At 35.1% G+C, this 17,287-nt stretch overlaps 1 protein-coding gene across 5 annotated transcripts in view; it reads left to right on the top strand.

Moving 5' to 3' along the window:
* The window catches only part of LOC150082288 (RNA-binding protein Pasilla-like), a 165,017-nt gene extending 152,650 nt beyond the window's left edge, over positions 1–12,367 (top strand). For 4 of the 5 annotated variants that reach the window (XM_090379219.1, XM_090379221.1, XM_090379220.1 and 1 more), the window contains one exon: positions 10,465–12,367. In XM_090379219.1, coding sequence (XP_090235345.1) covers positions 10,465–11,838 — 1,374 coding nt within the window. In that variant the 3' untranslated portion in view covers positions 11,839–12,367. The remainder of the gene's footprint in view (positions 1–10,464) is intronic. The other variant, XM_090379223.1, reaches the window with a different exon arrangement.
* Positions 12,368–17,287: the final 4,920 nt, after the last annotated feature.

Here is a 17,287-nt window from a genome sequence, read left to right as displayed (position 1 = left end):
CGCAGGTTCACCAAAATCAGTAAGGCGACTCCAGTCTGGGGATCTTCTGGTAGAGACCATGAAATCCCAGCATTCTGCAAAGCTATTAAATCTGACAACTTTCGGCGGACATCCCATAAAAGTCACTCCCCATGCCACCTTAAATTCCTCCAAGGGAGTAATTGCAGAATGGGACTTATTAACCGTATCAGAGGAGGAAATAGTCAAAGAGCTACGAGAACAAAAAGTCATCCAAGCCAGGAGAATCATGACTCGTAAAGATGGTACTCTCATTCCAACAAGGAGCATAATCCTCACTTTTAGCTCTCCCATCTTACCAACATCTGTCAAAGCAGGCTATCTCCATTGCCGTGTCCGACCCTACATCCCAAACCCAATCAGGTGCTATAAGTGCCAAAAATATGGACACTCTCAGACTGCATGTAGAGGTGAGGCAATATGTCCTAACTGTGGATCGAAAGACCACAACCAATCCGATTGCAATGCTACCACTCCTAATTGCCCAAATTGTAAAGGGAATCACCCAGCTTTCTCCAAAATATGCGAACTATGGAAGCAAGGGAAAAAAATACAGAAATATAAAGTGGAAAACAAAGTCACTTATTCAGAGGCGAGAAGAGAAATAATCAAAATGGAGCCAAAGCGTACGTATGCCACAGCTGCCAAACAGGTGCAATCAGTAAGTATCCAAACGGACGTTACAGTTCCTCCTAATACATCTATCGCGAATTGGGCACGATCCATACTCACTTCTCCCAAAGAGTGTCCTTCACAACAAACAACTGAACAAGCCAGCAATACTCCAATCTCCATTCCAGCCGATGCGTCAACAATGAAACCAAAAGCTACAGAAACCCCAATAGTGCATCCACGGATTTCAACGGAAATGGATATTGATCAGGAGAAAAATTCAGATGATGGAATTTTAGAACTCCATGCAACTGATGAGATAGACACAACACGTCCTTTCTTTCCTAAGAAAGACAAAGGAAAAATAGAGAGGTATAAACAAGCTACAACCAAAAAACTGTCAGAAGCAAAAACAACTAACAAGAACGCATAATGGAAAGAATTCTTCAGTGGAATTGTAGAGGCTTTCGTAATGTAAAAGATGACTTGCATGATCTCGTAAACCGCTATGAACCAGCATGTATATCATTACAAGAAACCTATTTAAATCCACAAGTGTGTCCTACCATTAAAAATTATACCATGTTCAGAAGAGATAGGAGTATCGACTCGCCAGCTCGTGGAGGCGTGGCAGTTCTTGTTAGAAATAATATTCCATCTAAACCTGTTGCTCTTCAGACTCCTTTTGAGGTAGTGGCAATGCGCGCAGAAATTGGCATGACTATTACAATAGCATCTATATATCTTCCCCCAAATTCCTCAATCTCCTCAGAAAATCTAGAAAATCTAATAGACCAGCTACCACCTCCTTTCTATTTACTCGGAGACTTCAATGCTCATCACTCGCTGTGGGGATCTCCAACAATCGACAAAAGAGGTAAACAAATAGAAAATCTTCTCGATGTGTGCCAACTTACCCTTTTGAATACTGGAGAGCCTACCTATATACATTTTTCAACAGGATCCATGAGTGCTATAGACCTTTCAATCTGCTCTCCCTCCATATGTACTAATACGGAGTGGTCTGTTCTTGAAAATCCACTAAATAGTGATCATCTACCAATTCTCTGCAAGCTGCAAACACGGGTAAACCCCCCTTTGCCGGGTCGCACCAAATGGAAATTTCGTAGGGCACACTGGAATGAATATGCTTCAAATGTTCAGTTAGATGATGAAATAATTCAACTTCAACCCATAGATTATGTCACACAACATATAACGAATCAAATATTACAAGCCGCCAACTCTACAATACCAAAGTCCTTGCCTGGGAAACGCAAACACAATAATTACTGGTGGAATCCGGATTGTACATACGCTAAACAGGAAAAAAATAGGGCTTGGAATTTGTTCCGCAAATTCCCCACAACCAGTAACCTAATTAGTTTTAAAAAAATGAAAGCTAAGTTCCGCCAAATAAGAAGGAAGGCAAAAAGAGAAGCATGGCTTAGCTTTTCCTCTAGTATAAACAAGGACACAGATATCAGACTCATCTGGAAGAAAATACAAACAATTGATGGCAAATATATCCAGTCCCCAGCCTCAATATTAAACTGGAAAGGAAAGGAGTTGTCCTCACCGGCAGAAATTGCAAATGCCTTAGCCGAATCATTTGCCAGTATATCAAGTGTATCCACCTACAACCCAATCTTTCAGAAAATTAAAAAATCATCAGAGCAGCATAAGATCAATTTCTCCACTAGAGTTTCACACCCGTACAACCAGCCATTTACATTAACAGAACTTTTAGGGGCGCTCAATAAAACTTCCAGTAGTGCTGCTGGTCCAGATGGGATCTACTACATCATGATAAGCCAACTAAACAACAGAACAAAAAGGGCATTGTTAAAATATTACAATCGAATATTTCTAGAAAATATTTACCCAAACTCCTGGCGTCACTCAATTATACTAGCCTTTCCAAAGCCAGGAAAGGATCGCAGCTTTCCACATAATTACAGGCAGATTTCACTGACCAGCTGCTTAGGCAAAGTCTTGGAAAAAATGGTTCACAGGCGGCTAACGTGGTTCCTGGAAACTAACAACTTGCAAAATAATAATCAGTACGGGTTTCGAAAGAACCGGTCCACGTTAGATGTAATGATAAAAGCAGAAGCAAACATACGAAATGCCTTCATAAGGGGACAACATCTGGTCATGATCAATCTTGATATTGAGAAAGCCTTTGATAACACCTGGCGATACGGTGTACTTCAAGATCTTCATTCTTTTGGCTTGAGAGGTCATTTACCCCACTTTATAGAAAACTTCCTATGCCACAGAACATTTCAGGTTAGATACATGAACAATTTATCTAAATCATTTGTACAAGAGGAGGGTGTTCCTCAGGGGTCCATTCTTAGTCCGACGTTATTTTCAATAAGAATTACAAACATGACACAGGATGTACCTAATACAGTAGAATCATATATGTTCGCTGATGACCTCGTTGTTTCTTGTCAATCCCAAACCATGAACACCATTGAAAGACAACTCCAAATTTCCATCGCTAAAATTGAATCATGGGCATTGCGGAATGGCTATTCCCTATCAGAAAAGAAATCTAGCGCAATTCATTTTTGTAAAAAACGCAAACTTCACCCGGATCCCGAAATATTTTTAAAAAACAACCTGATTCCTGTCACTAACAATTTCCGTCTGTTGGGGTTATATTTAGATAACAAACTTAATTTTGCTTCCCATATTGCTTTCCTTCGAACTACATGTCTAAAAAAACTGAACATCCTGAGAGCAGTCTCTGCTAAGTCCTGGGGTGCTGACAGAAGCTCTCTCCTTCATCTGTATAGAGCTTTAATAAGATCACGATTAGATTATGGATCACCTGTCTATGACTCCGCTAGGAAGAGTTCACTATTACGTCTAAACACCATACAGCATAGTGCTCTTAGGACAGCTGTGGGAGCCTTCAGAACATCTCCGGTCCACAGCCTGTATATTGAGGCAAATGAACCCCCTTTGAATCTCAGGAGAAAATCCTTATTGTGTAATTATGCAGCAAAAATTAAAAGCATGCCATTCCACCCTAGCTGGCAGTACCTGTTTGATCCTCAATATGTTGAATTATATCACAGTAAGCCTAATGAAAACCGCCCCGCAGGGATTCGATTGCAAGAACTCACGATCAGTTGGGATCTTAAATTTCACAACATATTCCAAGACCTTGCTACTCCTGAAACTCCCTGGACTGAATTCTCACCTCTCTGCGACAATTCCTTTTCCAGATGGGGAAAATCCTCTGTGGCAAATATAAACTATCAACAGCTCCATAAAACTCATTTGTTGGAAAACTCAGATAAAGTACCTATCTATACTGATGGCTCCAAAACAGATGCAGCCGTTGGTGCTGCAGCAGTTTCTTCTACCTTTTCAGATGCTGTGTCTCTTCCTACGGAATGTACTATCTATACTGCAGAATTATTTGCTATTAAACTAGCTCTAGATAAAATACACAACAGCTGTATAAAGCAATCTATGATATACACAGACTCCTTAAGCGCAATCACTGCCATTCAAACTACCATGCCGCCCTCTCATCCGATTCTTAAAGAGATACGGTCCAAGTTATTTTACTGTAAAAAAGCCAACCAGAAGGTTACCTTCTGCTGGATACCTGGTCATGCAGGCATTCCAGGTAATGAACAAGCGGACGCCGCTGCTAAACACCCTGACTCAAGCACTTCCAGGCAACAAACAGTGCCCTACACCGACTACAAATCCATCATTGAAACATCATGTAGGAAGCAATGGTCTGACCTATGGAAAGCTCAAATAAATAATAAACTGTTGCAGATAAAAAAAGAGCCAAAATTGTGGACATCTAGTATCAGGAAAAGCAGGCGGCAAGAAGTAATTCTAGCAAGGCTCCGCATCGGACACTCACATCCAACTCATCTGTATTTGCTTATGGGAGAGAACCCTCCTCAGTGTTTGTTCTGCCAGTCACAGTTGACAATATATCATATTCTCATTGAATGTCCCCAACTTTCAACTACCAGAAAATCAACCTTTACCTCCCTGTCCCATTTGAAGGAACCGATAACCTTATTGCAGATTCTTGGCAATGATGCAAATTTGGAGGAACTGTTTACTTATTTGAAACAGATAAATCTCTATAATAGCCTATGATCACAATAACATGAGAAATTTGTGATAAGCAAATATCGAACAGGCACAATATGGCCCAAGAGGCCCTTGTGCCAGAAAACCCAAATACAACAACAACAACAACAACGATCTTAAACTGTTATACAATTCATAACTGACATACCAATGTGATTTACTTTCTTTACTTAAGTCCAGGGGCTCACATCTGGTGAGTATGGGCTTGGCAAACCCAGCGTCCTGAGCTGGATATAATCATTCTTCTTTCTTGGTAATTCCCTTCTCTCTGTCTCTGCTACTTTTCTTTGCCAGAGACTTTTCTTGGGTTTTATTGGTGCATTAGCGAGCCAGAGACTTCTCATAATCTGCCCTAACCTCTTTTGTGACTTAATTGCAGATTACTTTATATCTACTGTAGGCCTCTGTATTTATATGTAATACTTTATATGCATGCCATCTATTTTTCTTCTCTGTCACAAATCTCATCAGTTTGTCTGATGTTTATTTAGGTCTAAACCTTGAACAGTATCTCTTAGTTAGTATAAAAGGCCTGGCAGCCTCTATATCTTCCCCAAATTGTTCTCATTTAGAATTTGCTGTTTGTTACATTATCAGTTGGTTCCACTGAATAGGATTTAAAAATTGTCTGGGTCCATTGATCATATAATTTTATACGTTGTTACACAGGAGATTTACAGTATTATGAATGTGTTTATACAGAATGGTGATGTCATCTTCACGTTGTGCCACTATAATCACACGTGGAATTACAGGCATACCTCGAATAACGAATAGGATGCGTTCCACGAAATTACTTCGTTAAGTGAAACTTCGTTTTCAGAGGTAAAAATACTATGGCCAGAATAGGGATACGTTCCTACGTAAAGAAAATGAAAAGCTTTTTTTTTCGAACAAAGAAAAGTTTTATTAAATAAACAGTCAACTTACATACAAAGTGAAATCACATTTTAAAATATGAGTCTAAAGTTGATTACTTATGCTTTTTTTCTCTTACATTTAACAATTGCCTATACGGAGTTATTGCATTTAACACTGATCACTTAACAATAAAACTTCTTCCTAAATCAGGATCATTTTCGCTAAAAAAATTTAAAACGTTTTCAATGTCATTTAAGAACCTTTTTAAATCTTTGGTTGTTAACACTTTTTCTGCAGGAACTTCTTTAACTTCGTCTTCATTATCTTTGTCTTCGTTGCTAACAAGGTTTTCTAAATCTTCCACTGAAAAACCATCATCTTCTGCATTCAATAAATTTCTAACATCCTCTTCATCGACATTTTCGAAACCTATTGATTGAGCCATCTGGATAACTTCATTTCTAATTTCTTGGATGTTATTTTCTTCTTCTAGTACAAACTAGAATTTTGCGCCACACTCCATTTAAGCATTTCTTAGTGACTTCTTTCCAAGAACTATCAATGTTTTCAATTGCGTTTTTAATGGTGTAGTTTTTCCAAAAAGTTTTAACTGTCATTTCCTCTTTATCCTCTAGTTCAGTTAAATTGCTTAATGTTCAATGCAGATAATAAGCTTTAAATGATGCTATTACTCCTGATCCAATGGTTGAATCAGGGAAGTTGTGTTTGCTGGAAGAAACACAACTTTGACAGGAATGCATGTGTCCAACGTGTTAAGATCAGTAGGATGTCCCGGAGCATTGTCTAACAACAAAAGAGCTTTTTCTTCAAAGTTGTTTTTTTTGACAAAAGTGGTTAACAAACCAATCAGTAAATAACTCCTTGGTAACCCACGCTTTTCTATTTGCTTTCCATATTACAGGTAAATTCATTTTTACGTTACCTTTTAACGCCCTCGGATTTTCTGAATGGTAAACTAATAACAATTTTAATTTATAATCGCCAGAGGCATTTGATCCAAAGAGTAACGTTAAACGGTCTTTTGCTGCTTTGAACCCAGCAGCTGATTTTTCTTCAATAGAAATGAAGCTTTTTGTTGGTAGCCGTTTCCAGAACAAACCGCTTTCGTCAACACTGAACACCAAATTTGGTGGAAAATTTTCACGTTCAATTATTTCCTTTAGTTTTCTGGAAACTTATTTGCAGCTTCTCCTGTTAATTTTACACTATGAATCCTGGCCCTTTTTTTAAATTTCTTGAGCCAACCACGAGAAGCCCCAAAGGTTTCCGTAATTTCTTCAGTTTGTTTAGATTTCAGGTGATTAAACTGGAATATTTTTTTTTATGTTAAATGGGGCTTGAAATTGCGGACTTCGTTATATCGAAGCTTCGTTATCAGAGGTAACGTTAACCGAGGTATGCCTGTATTTGAATTATTAGACATGAATCCGTACTGAACACAATAAGTATCACATTAAAAGTCCAAAAAGGCCAATTACAAACTCGAACTTGCTTATTTATTTTCATGCCAGAATAAACTGTCTTTACTACCCTGTGTTTTAACAGAGTAATGAGAACAGTCAACAATACTGATATTTTTGCTCAATCTGTGAACTTCAGAAACCCAGTAAAAAAATTACTTTTTGGCAAGCTGGACAAAAGTGGAAATCAACTAAAGTGTACAATACATTAAGAATGTTATGTTTTTTTTTTTTCCAATATTTGTACTCTTACTATTTTTTGTTTTCATTCCTAATTGGCTTGTATTAAAATCTCTAGCTTCATTTTTTGCTTACACTAAAGCTCACAACAGTTGAACAATTGTTAATCAATCCAAACTTGATTAGGCTAAAAAAAGAAGACTTGCTTTTTGTGCAAATAGTATTTGAGCCTTTTTTCACTTGCCAAAGCTAATGCTGGCCAACTTCTGACCACCATCTATACTTATCTACTTAAAAACAGTGCAGAAAAAGCCTGTGTGGTTTCCATACACTGTATGGCTACTAATACTTCCATCTGTTACAATTGATGGTTCTCTTGCATCTTTAGCAAAAAATAAAGGTGACTTATTAGAATCTAACTCTTGCATAAGTGATTTTGGCAAATCACTTCCCACCTTACCAAACTCCACTCATTGCCTCCCATGATCTTCTGAACAGGACGATGTTAGAAGAATTCTGAACAATCTTTATGCCAAGGGTGTTCGAGGTTCTGATGGAATTTTTCCACTTTCTCCCAAATCCTATACTCTGAAGTTGCCCTTGTTCTGTGTTGCCTTTTAACATTGTTATTCTACTGGTGTTTTTCCTTTTGCTTCAAAATTTGCTCATATCCAGCCAGTTTCTTGTGTTACTCATGGTGGACAAATTTCATGGAACAGTTTGGTGAAACAGAAAAACAGTTGCCCCTGACATTTTTAAAACTTTTGATCATGCTTGGCACAGAGGCCTTCTGAACAAACTTGTATCATATGAATTGCTGTCTTTTTTTTTTTTTTTTTTTTTTTTTTGCAACTGAGTAGCCAGTTTTCCATCTGATTGCTTATTGCAGATAATGTTGATAGCTCTGTATCATCTAACTTCACAGCTGATGCTAGTGTTTCCCAAGGTTCATTTTTCTCTCCCACTCTTTTCCTATTGTATATAATGGCCTTCTTTTACTGGCTTCCTGTCCTGTCCATAGTGATAAACCTTGCTCTGCACAAACATTTTCAGCTTCTTAAAATCTGTCTCCCATTTGTTAAATGCTGATCTCCAAATAATTCTCCACTGAAGTGAAGAAAACTTAGTTGACTTCAATCCTTCTAAAACTCAGTCTTGTTTGATTTCTGGGGAAAAAAAAATTATTGCTCCTGTGTTCATCTTGAATGACATTGGATTTTTAGAGGTGATTACTCAGACTTTTGAACTCTCCTGTGAAATATTGCATTAAAAAAAATTAAAACAATCTTAAATCTGCAGATTTAAGATTTGTAAAATTCTTTGTTTTTGGAATATTGTTCCTACATCCTCAAGAGGGCAGTCAGGTTAATCAATGACCCCTCCATTATGAACTCTCTCTACTCCCAGTTTCATATACATTAAATTTCTGCTTCATGGCTTTTCTATAGATACTTCCATGGGCTCTGTTTTCTGAATTGGCATCTGTAATTCCACTACTCTTTTCCAAACCAGTTTGAAAACAGGCCTCAACCAGTCAACATCCATTTACTGCCAAACTCACAGAACTAATTTTCCTTCTTCCTTGTTTATCTCTTCTTCTGATCAATGGAACAGTGTCCCTTCACATTTTACCAGAAATTAGTCTAATATCAACAAGTATCTTATGTGTTCACAACTTTTAACCCATGCATGGTTCTATAAGTACTTCTGCAGGTTCTAATCAGTGCTGTAGTTGTAAAATTAGAAGAAGGTATACTTTGTGAATGTTACTTATGCAAAGAGTATACCATTCTTATTTATCGAATTAGGGGGTATTTGGCATATATCTGTGTGTGTATTCGCTCGCTCACGCGCACACACACACACACACACACACACACACACACACACACACACACACACGCGGCATATTTACTTACTTATATATGGAATAGGTAGTAAAAATAATAAAACTAAGTATTGCCTAAGAATCAAATTCTAATAAACTTAATTTTTAATTTTCAGTAAATATTTTAATAATATATTTGTTTTAATTCTTTCAAAAAACAGGTAGGTATATGCTATTCACCTAAAAAAAAATCCAGAGGGCATATGGTGTATACCCTCCAGCCCTGGTTCTAATACCTTTCACACTTGAAGTTTCATAAAAAAAAAAAATTTTTTTTTTAAATCTATTCTATGGTAAATGAGTTTGTTTATTTTTTGACATTACAGGCATCCTTATGTATGTCACAAAGTTGCCAATAGATGTTGGCTGCTGCATTTCTCTCCAGAAGGAATTCAATCACTACACATTGATGAAACAGAGCATCATTGACAGCTATATTTTCACACTGAATGATGAGGACAGGGTTGGTGCTCATACACCAACTCATCCATCCTACCAGAGAGAATAGGTGGTACTAGTGGATAGATAAACCCAGTATGCTACTATTTTGCATATATGTGTGTGTAATTGCCTGTTGTTCATTAGTTTTGAACAAACCTTGTACAAATAATCAGGATACAGAAATTTGATATTTAACTCTTTAACAGCACAAGTGATGTTCCTCTCAAAAAAGGCTTGAGATCATTTACACTAAGATTCTCTTAAGCAAATGTCACATTCAAATTCTTGTATTTTTATCAAATGTAATAACTACTTTAGTTAAAATCAGACATTTTCTTGATATAAATGCTTGGTGTAAATGGTAAAGGACTAGCTGTGGTCCAGTGATTAGCATGACCAGTTACAAGTAAGAAGGGTGTGTTTGAGTTTATACTCGACCATGAAAATTGTATGGCTCATTGCAGACTGTAGTGCCAAAATATCCTGGTTGCTTTTGATGCCATATGTATTTAGTCACAACGACTGTAATATTTTCAGGCCTTCAGCTGTCATGAGAATAAACAGAAATTTATTTTTATTTTATTATTATTTTTAAGTATTAAATTGTGTTTGCTTCAATTTTTATTTCTTTAATGAATTGAGATAAAGTAGTCGCATAAATTGCATACAATTATTAAATTAAGCCAATGTTCTGAAAGTAAATATGACACAATGACAAACTGACAAGGAATGTGATGAGAATTTTTTTTATATTAATATTAGTGAATTGTTTCTGGAACTTTTTTTATTTATATATAATATCTACAGATTTAAAACAATACTAATTGAATTTTCTCATTGCAGGTAAAGATCCTTGTTCCAAACAGCACAGCAGGAATGATAATTGGGAAAGGCGGTAGTTACATAAAACAAATTAAAGAAGAAAGCGGTGCATATGTACAGATTTCTCAGAAGTCAAAGGATCATGCCCTGGCAGAACGCTGCATTACAGTAATAGGTGAAATAGAAAACAATAAAAAAGCATGTGCTATGATTCTAGCTAAAATTGCAGAGGATCCCCAAAGTGGTAGTTGTCTTAATGTTAGTTATGCAGACGTAACTGGACCTGTAGCAAATTTCAATCCAACAGGTTCTCCCTTTGCCAATGCTGCTAATGCTTCAGGTGGAACAATGAATACTAGTAATACAAGCTATAGTTCCAATGGTAGCTTGAATAGTCTCAGCCCCACAGTCACCAATAGTTTTACCTGTCCACAGACTAGTGCACCTCCTACAGGAATTATGCCCTTTTCTGGAATGGGGATGGGAGTTGGAGGTCCAGCCATTCATGCTCCTGCTAATTCGGCACAACTAATTGACAATGTTAAGGCTATGCTACGTACCAGTGGCTATTCTGAGCAGGCTGTAATGGAGATAACTGCAGCTATGAATACTTTAGCAAATTATGGCATGCTTAGTTTAGGATTGAACATGTTAAATAATATGAACAGCACTCCAGTGATTAGTGGTTTGGGAATAGGTATGGCCAGCTCTGCTGCCAGCAGTTGCCCTATGCCACCAGGTAATATTGCTAGTCAAGGCATGTATACCTCTCCTACTGCAATACCAGGAATGGAAACCGCATGCACCTCTGTAGGAACTTCAGGACCATTGGCTGCAGGGTCAAGTATGTTTGGACCAATTGGAAGTCTTGGAAATGGAATTTCTGGACTTGGATTAGGACCTGGCTTCACATCTCCCACTCCTTCTCGTTCTACTGATAGATTTTTAATGCAAGCAGAAGGCACAGTGTATGATCCATTTCGAAGAACCTCACCAGCTTTAGCCTCACCAAGTGCAGCTGCCTTACCAATTAATAATAATTCATTTGGACTTGGAACTAGCTTGAGTAATGTTCCTTCCTCTTTGCGAAAAAGCCCAACACCCAATGACCGTTCAATTGGAGACACTACAAAGATAGAAGTTGAAGTTGGCGAAAATATCGTAGGTGCAATCCTTGGACCTGGTGGTAAGTCTCTAGTAGAAATTCAAAGATTTAGTGGAGCTAATATTCAAATATCAAAAAAGGGTATATTTGCTCCTGGCACTCGCAATCGTATAGTAACAATTACTGGTTCATCAAACTCTGTTGGCACTGCACAGTACCTTATTGAACAACAAATAGCAGATGAAGAAGCTAAACGAGCTCGACAGAATTCAATGGGAGTTCTTCGCTAACTGCTTTATTGTTAAGTTTACTCATCTGTCATCCATTGCTGCAATTTTTACCCCTTCTTCCATAAACTGCAACTTGAACAAGTACTCTTGGAGGTACTTTTTTTCCATGTGTTGAAGGTGAAGCAAATGGTGTTATTTGTTATGCATAACTAAACTATTAACTATTCAAATGTTAATCATATGTAATATATACATGCAAATTGTATTTTGTTTGAATACAATTACACGTGCCACATCTACAAGAGAATTCTCACTCGTTTTTGCAAAGCACTTTGTTACCCATATTGAAACATGAATGATAACTATCTTGAGATTGTGCTCTGTCTTTTCTGTGTTAGATTTACTTATTGCTTAAACTGTACAGATAATCTAATATTGCATAGTCATACCACTGGAGGAGGAATAATTGTGTTCCCTTTGTTGTATAATTGGTAATACTTTAACGTTAGTCATGTTTTTCCCCACTCCTCTTTTTTTTCTTTTTGTTTAATTATCCCGATGTTGCTGATTCTGGTGTTATCTTTCTGCAGCTTTATCCCTTTGCTTTGAACTCTCACTTTTTTTTTTTTAATCCTTAAAAGTACATAAATATTATGATATGCATGTGTATATCTATATATAGTTATACATACATGAATCATGATATTTATTGGCAAATGTGTGTTTATATATATATACATATGTGTTTGTGATATATGTATATATATGTACACATAGATATACACTATATAAATTCCTATTTTGTGTTCATATTTTATATATATACATACTTGTGATGAAATAGTATCATCTATAAGGGCTTGCTCATATATATACACACATACATATACAAAAACACGCATATGCATATATATGTATGTGTTTCTTTGGAGGGAAAGGTCCCTATTGACTGTGATGATTAAAAAAAATTATGGCTTTTTTGTACAAATAATTTAAGGGAAGGATGAGGCCATAAAACAAACGTTTAAAACAAAATCTTAATCATACTCTGTTTCAATGATTTTGTTATGATGAATTTTTTTTTTTAAATTTATATAATGAATTTCTTAATTTTCAAATTTTATTCTTGCAAAACGATGCTAATAATAATTTTAAAAAATTATATTCACTGTTTCAGTGACTAAAAATAAGAAATTCAAGTAGTATTAAACTACCATACATTAAACAAAAGTTGATAATTATCTACTATAAAGAATTACTTTTTTTTTTTTTTTTAAGAACAGTCATAGGTACTCCTTTTAATTAGTATTACTGAAATATATTTTTATGCTTTAGCAGGTTAGGTTGTGAATTTAGCTGGAGTGCCGCACTTTCATTTTCAAAAGTTTTAGGGACTTCTGGAAAGTGTCTTTAAGCCAGGATTCTTTCAAATGTAACTGATAGTTTATGAAGATTTATAAGCTTTTAATTTAAATAAATTTAAGAATTTATTTAAAAATGCTCTTGGTGTACTTGTGGAATAAGTACACCAATATTTATTAATCGCTTACTTTAAATTTGAAACCTCATCCTTCCCTTTCCTGTGTATTGCATAATCAGTTATCCAGTGAGAAGTTTCTGTGCTGAATTCTGGAAACACAGAATTTTTTATTTTTACTATAATTATTATTATTATTTTTTGCATTGCCTTTGGTCTGCCGTGGCCAAGGAGACTGCTAGTCTGAGTGAGTATATACCATATGGAAATGGATTATTTAGAGAAGTTGGTCCAGGATGTTAAGTCACCTACATTCTCTTTATGCATTATTCTGGAGAAATATTTGTGTTGAAAGTTTCAGTTCCAGATTATTACTTTTTTGTGTGTGTTCTTACGTGTGAGGAGTTTTCATTAGTTTGAAAAACAAATATTTATAGTTTGCTATGTAATTAGTTTAGAAGGATAAGGAAAAGGCTCACAATTTATTTACACCATTGAAGTTTTTTACAGATGCATTCATAAAGCTAGAATTCATTTTATGTATAAAAATATTTTCTCCGTTTTGCTATTAACTTGTCAGAATTGCAGAATTTCTAAAATTCAGATGATATTAGTAGCCAAGATTTATTACTGATATTTCTTTACATTCAATATTTAAGGTTGAAAGAATAATCAGTATTGAGCGCATTGCTATTTCCATTTCAGAGCAATTTTATTAAATTTGATTTTAAGGTTTTTAATGCATTCAGCATTTGTCATTGAGAACAAATAATCATGTTTGGTTTAAGTAAAAAGTGACAAATGTATTTACAAAGTAAGTGCAGGTTTCCATCAGAGTATAACATTACTAGTATGTATTCTCATTACTACTTATTTTACTTATTTCAACAAATTCAAATACATGCTGGTTGCTTCATGTGCAAGATAGTTTGTTAAGAAGTGACTTTCACAAGTGTTTCAGTAACTAAATTTGTACTACTGCTGCAACAAAAATAATGAAATAGTTGAAGGCAATAAAAATTATCTGATATGAAACTTGTGTATATGTACTTTCTTTATTCAATGCAGTTTAACTTTTAAAATACAGTGGCAACTATGCAGTCTTAACCTCCTGATTATGTAGTGTCATTGTATTGAGATGTATGTAAATTATCCCGTATAAAAAAATGAGACATGCATCTATAAAATGTAGCAAAATGACATGTAGAACTTAGAGGTTCAGATGTCTTAATGCATTTTCATGAAATGAACGTATGGTTTTTGTGTATCAGTCCATCTGTGCAATGTAAGGAGTGAAATTAAGTTCCCAGGATAGTGAATTTTAAAGCTCCCCCCAAATTGGTTGATCACATGATATAAAAAAAATAAATTTAAAAGATACTCTCCCCTGAAGTGACTTGGCATTTTGGGCACAGGCTGCAGACCACTTTAGAAGTGATTTTCTTTAAATTTAATGATTATACAAGGTAATCAGAAAAAAATGCTCTAGTTGAATTGTCTATATTTCTTTACGTATTTAATTTGCAGTAATTAATTTTGTATTACAAGACCTTGTAAAACTCATATCCATGATCCCAACAGAAAATTCTGTAAGTGGTTTTGAACAAAATGACACTGCTGAGCACTGTGTTTTGTACGAAAATTTTTCATCAAACTTTTAGTTTTACCAAGGTGTGGAATTGAGTTTTTAAGATATTTTTTAAAACAGAGAACGTTCATATCAGCAATTACCAGTTTAAAAAGTTAATGACTGATGTGTATTACCCCTGAAAAACATGTAACACTGTTTTCTGTTGAGTGTAGTTTAGAAGTGATCAGAAGCAGATATTCCCATTAATCATTGTTCAATGAGACAAAGATGTCTTTCTGCAGATAAAGCAATCCCTAAGACAAACCAGCAGGTATTACATTTCGTTCACCAATGAAGCACATTTTCACTGAAATATATGTATATGTAAACAGATTATGCATATCTGGGCCTTGGATAATCTTTATGTAATAAATTGCATGGTGTCATGTTCTTTTCAGGCTGCTAAATTGTCTGAACTAGCATTTTATGATAATGCACTAAATGTCAACCACCCTGAAAGTTTTTCAAGACCAGTTTATTCTAAAGAAATATAAGCAGTTCATACTGGAACATCATTTTCTAATGCCTCTCTAGAGAAAATGGCATGGAGAAAATTTAGCAGGTGGAATTCTCTAAGGAATTGTAGGATATCAATAGCACTTTGGAATCTGGGGCACTAAAGGTGGGGGTGATTAGGGCCTTCAGATAAACTCCCCCCCCCTTTTTTTTTTACACTTGGGATAAAACTGAAGTTCACAACAAACTAAGTGAAATAAATTTATTTTTATATTTAATTTACACTTATAAATACTAATGGAAAGTTAGAAATAAAAGAATTTGTGATGGGGTATTGGGGTATTATATAACAAAATTGGGTGGGGTACATTCCATTACTATTATCTTATTGAATACAAGTTATTAGTGTTTCTCTAGATTCACTGAAGGAGAAAGTAAGTGCTTCAGAAATGTCTGGATATGTTTATGTAGCCCAGTTTTAAAAATGACTTTCTCCTCTAACTGATTTCATTCACTGACTGTAGACCAGTCTTAAGTATCATATTTCATCTTTACTGTTATATATAACAGCTGCTTTTGACTGCTAGTAATCACTTATTTTTTTATTTATTTTTGATGGTAGATGCTACATAAGCCTTTCTGAATTACACTTTTATTACCTTTTTTGAATTGCACTACATTTATTTCTTATTCTTACATTTAGAATTAGTATTAAAATGACAGAATGATGCAAGGAAGTAGGGTTAGTATAGCTTAATAGCATCTGCCGTAAAAAATTATAAACAAATTAAATTATCTCCATAGTTTATATTTTATTTATTTGTATTTATATACAGTCCTTGTTTAAGATTATATATAAGATAATATTTAAGATAATATACATACACTCAAGGCCAGGTGGTAACTTGTTCTACTAGCTGTACTCTGACTAAAACATTTTTTAACACATTAACCACTGAGACACTACATTCATGTCTCACTCTGTGCAGTTTAGCATACCTTGAGACCTACCTGCTGTAACAAACACTTTATTTGTTCAAGCTCTGCATAATGGCAATGTTTCAAGTAGGTTCTACGGGGAACCCAAATAGGATTTTACTCTGCAGTAACATGAAATCTTCTAATAGGTAAATTAAGCTACTTTGCTGAACTCCCCCCCTCCTTTTTTTTTTGTTTCTTTCATTATATTCTAGAAGGATGTATGACAGTTCTTAAAAATACAGTAATGCAGATATAATAAAGTATATTTCAGATTATTAAGGAAAAACAACCAAGATAAATTTTTAAAATTTATAAAAATCTTTATACTCCCAACTAAATACAATTATTGCAGATTGTTATATTCATATAAACTTTTACATTGAGAAATTTTCAAAATGATAAAACAACTGTTAGCCTAGTCAAAGTTCTAGTGAAACTTTTGTCCACATTACTTTTTTGGTTTATATTTATCAGAAGCCCATCAAAAAAATTTTCGCTTTCTATTTAGAGGTTTGCATTCTAAGAAAGGGCTTTCTTTGGCCATTGTATCATGTAGATATTTCAAGTAGTTGGCCTGGGGAGTGTGAATTCAAATATCATCTAACACTGTATATTGTTTCTTTTCGATAAAATAATTACTCTTTATATTACACAAATGCAACTTCAGAAACTCATATCAACTGGAGAAATAAATAGCAGAAATGACATTTTTCACAATTGGGCTTCATGACACCTGGAGCATATTTCAAAGAAAAAAAAAAACCAACAACAGAAGAAATTGGGTTTTCCATTTTTTTTTTTGCTCCTACATGTGGTTAAGTTCACAGGTTGGGCACTATAATAATCAAAAATGTTGACGGCCAACATATCGGTTTTTTCTTTAGCAATATGGCAGTTAACAGATTTATGATGACAAATTTATGTTACACAATAGTAAAGGTTATAGGGTTAGATTTCAAGGCCTG

Source organism: Mastigoproctus giganteus, chromosome 8 (genome assembly GCF_048544385.1).
Source record: "Mastigoproctus giganteus isolate SK-2022 chromosome 8, ASM4854438v1, whole genome shotgun sequence".
Classification (NCBI taxonomy): domain Eukaryota; kingdom Metazoa; phylum Arthropoda; class Arachnida; order Uropygi; family Thelyphonidae; genus Mastigoproctus; species Mastigoproctus giganteus.
This window is presented reverse-complemented; position numbering and strand designations above follow the sequence as displayed.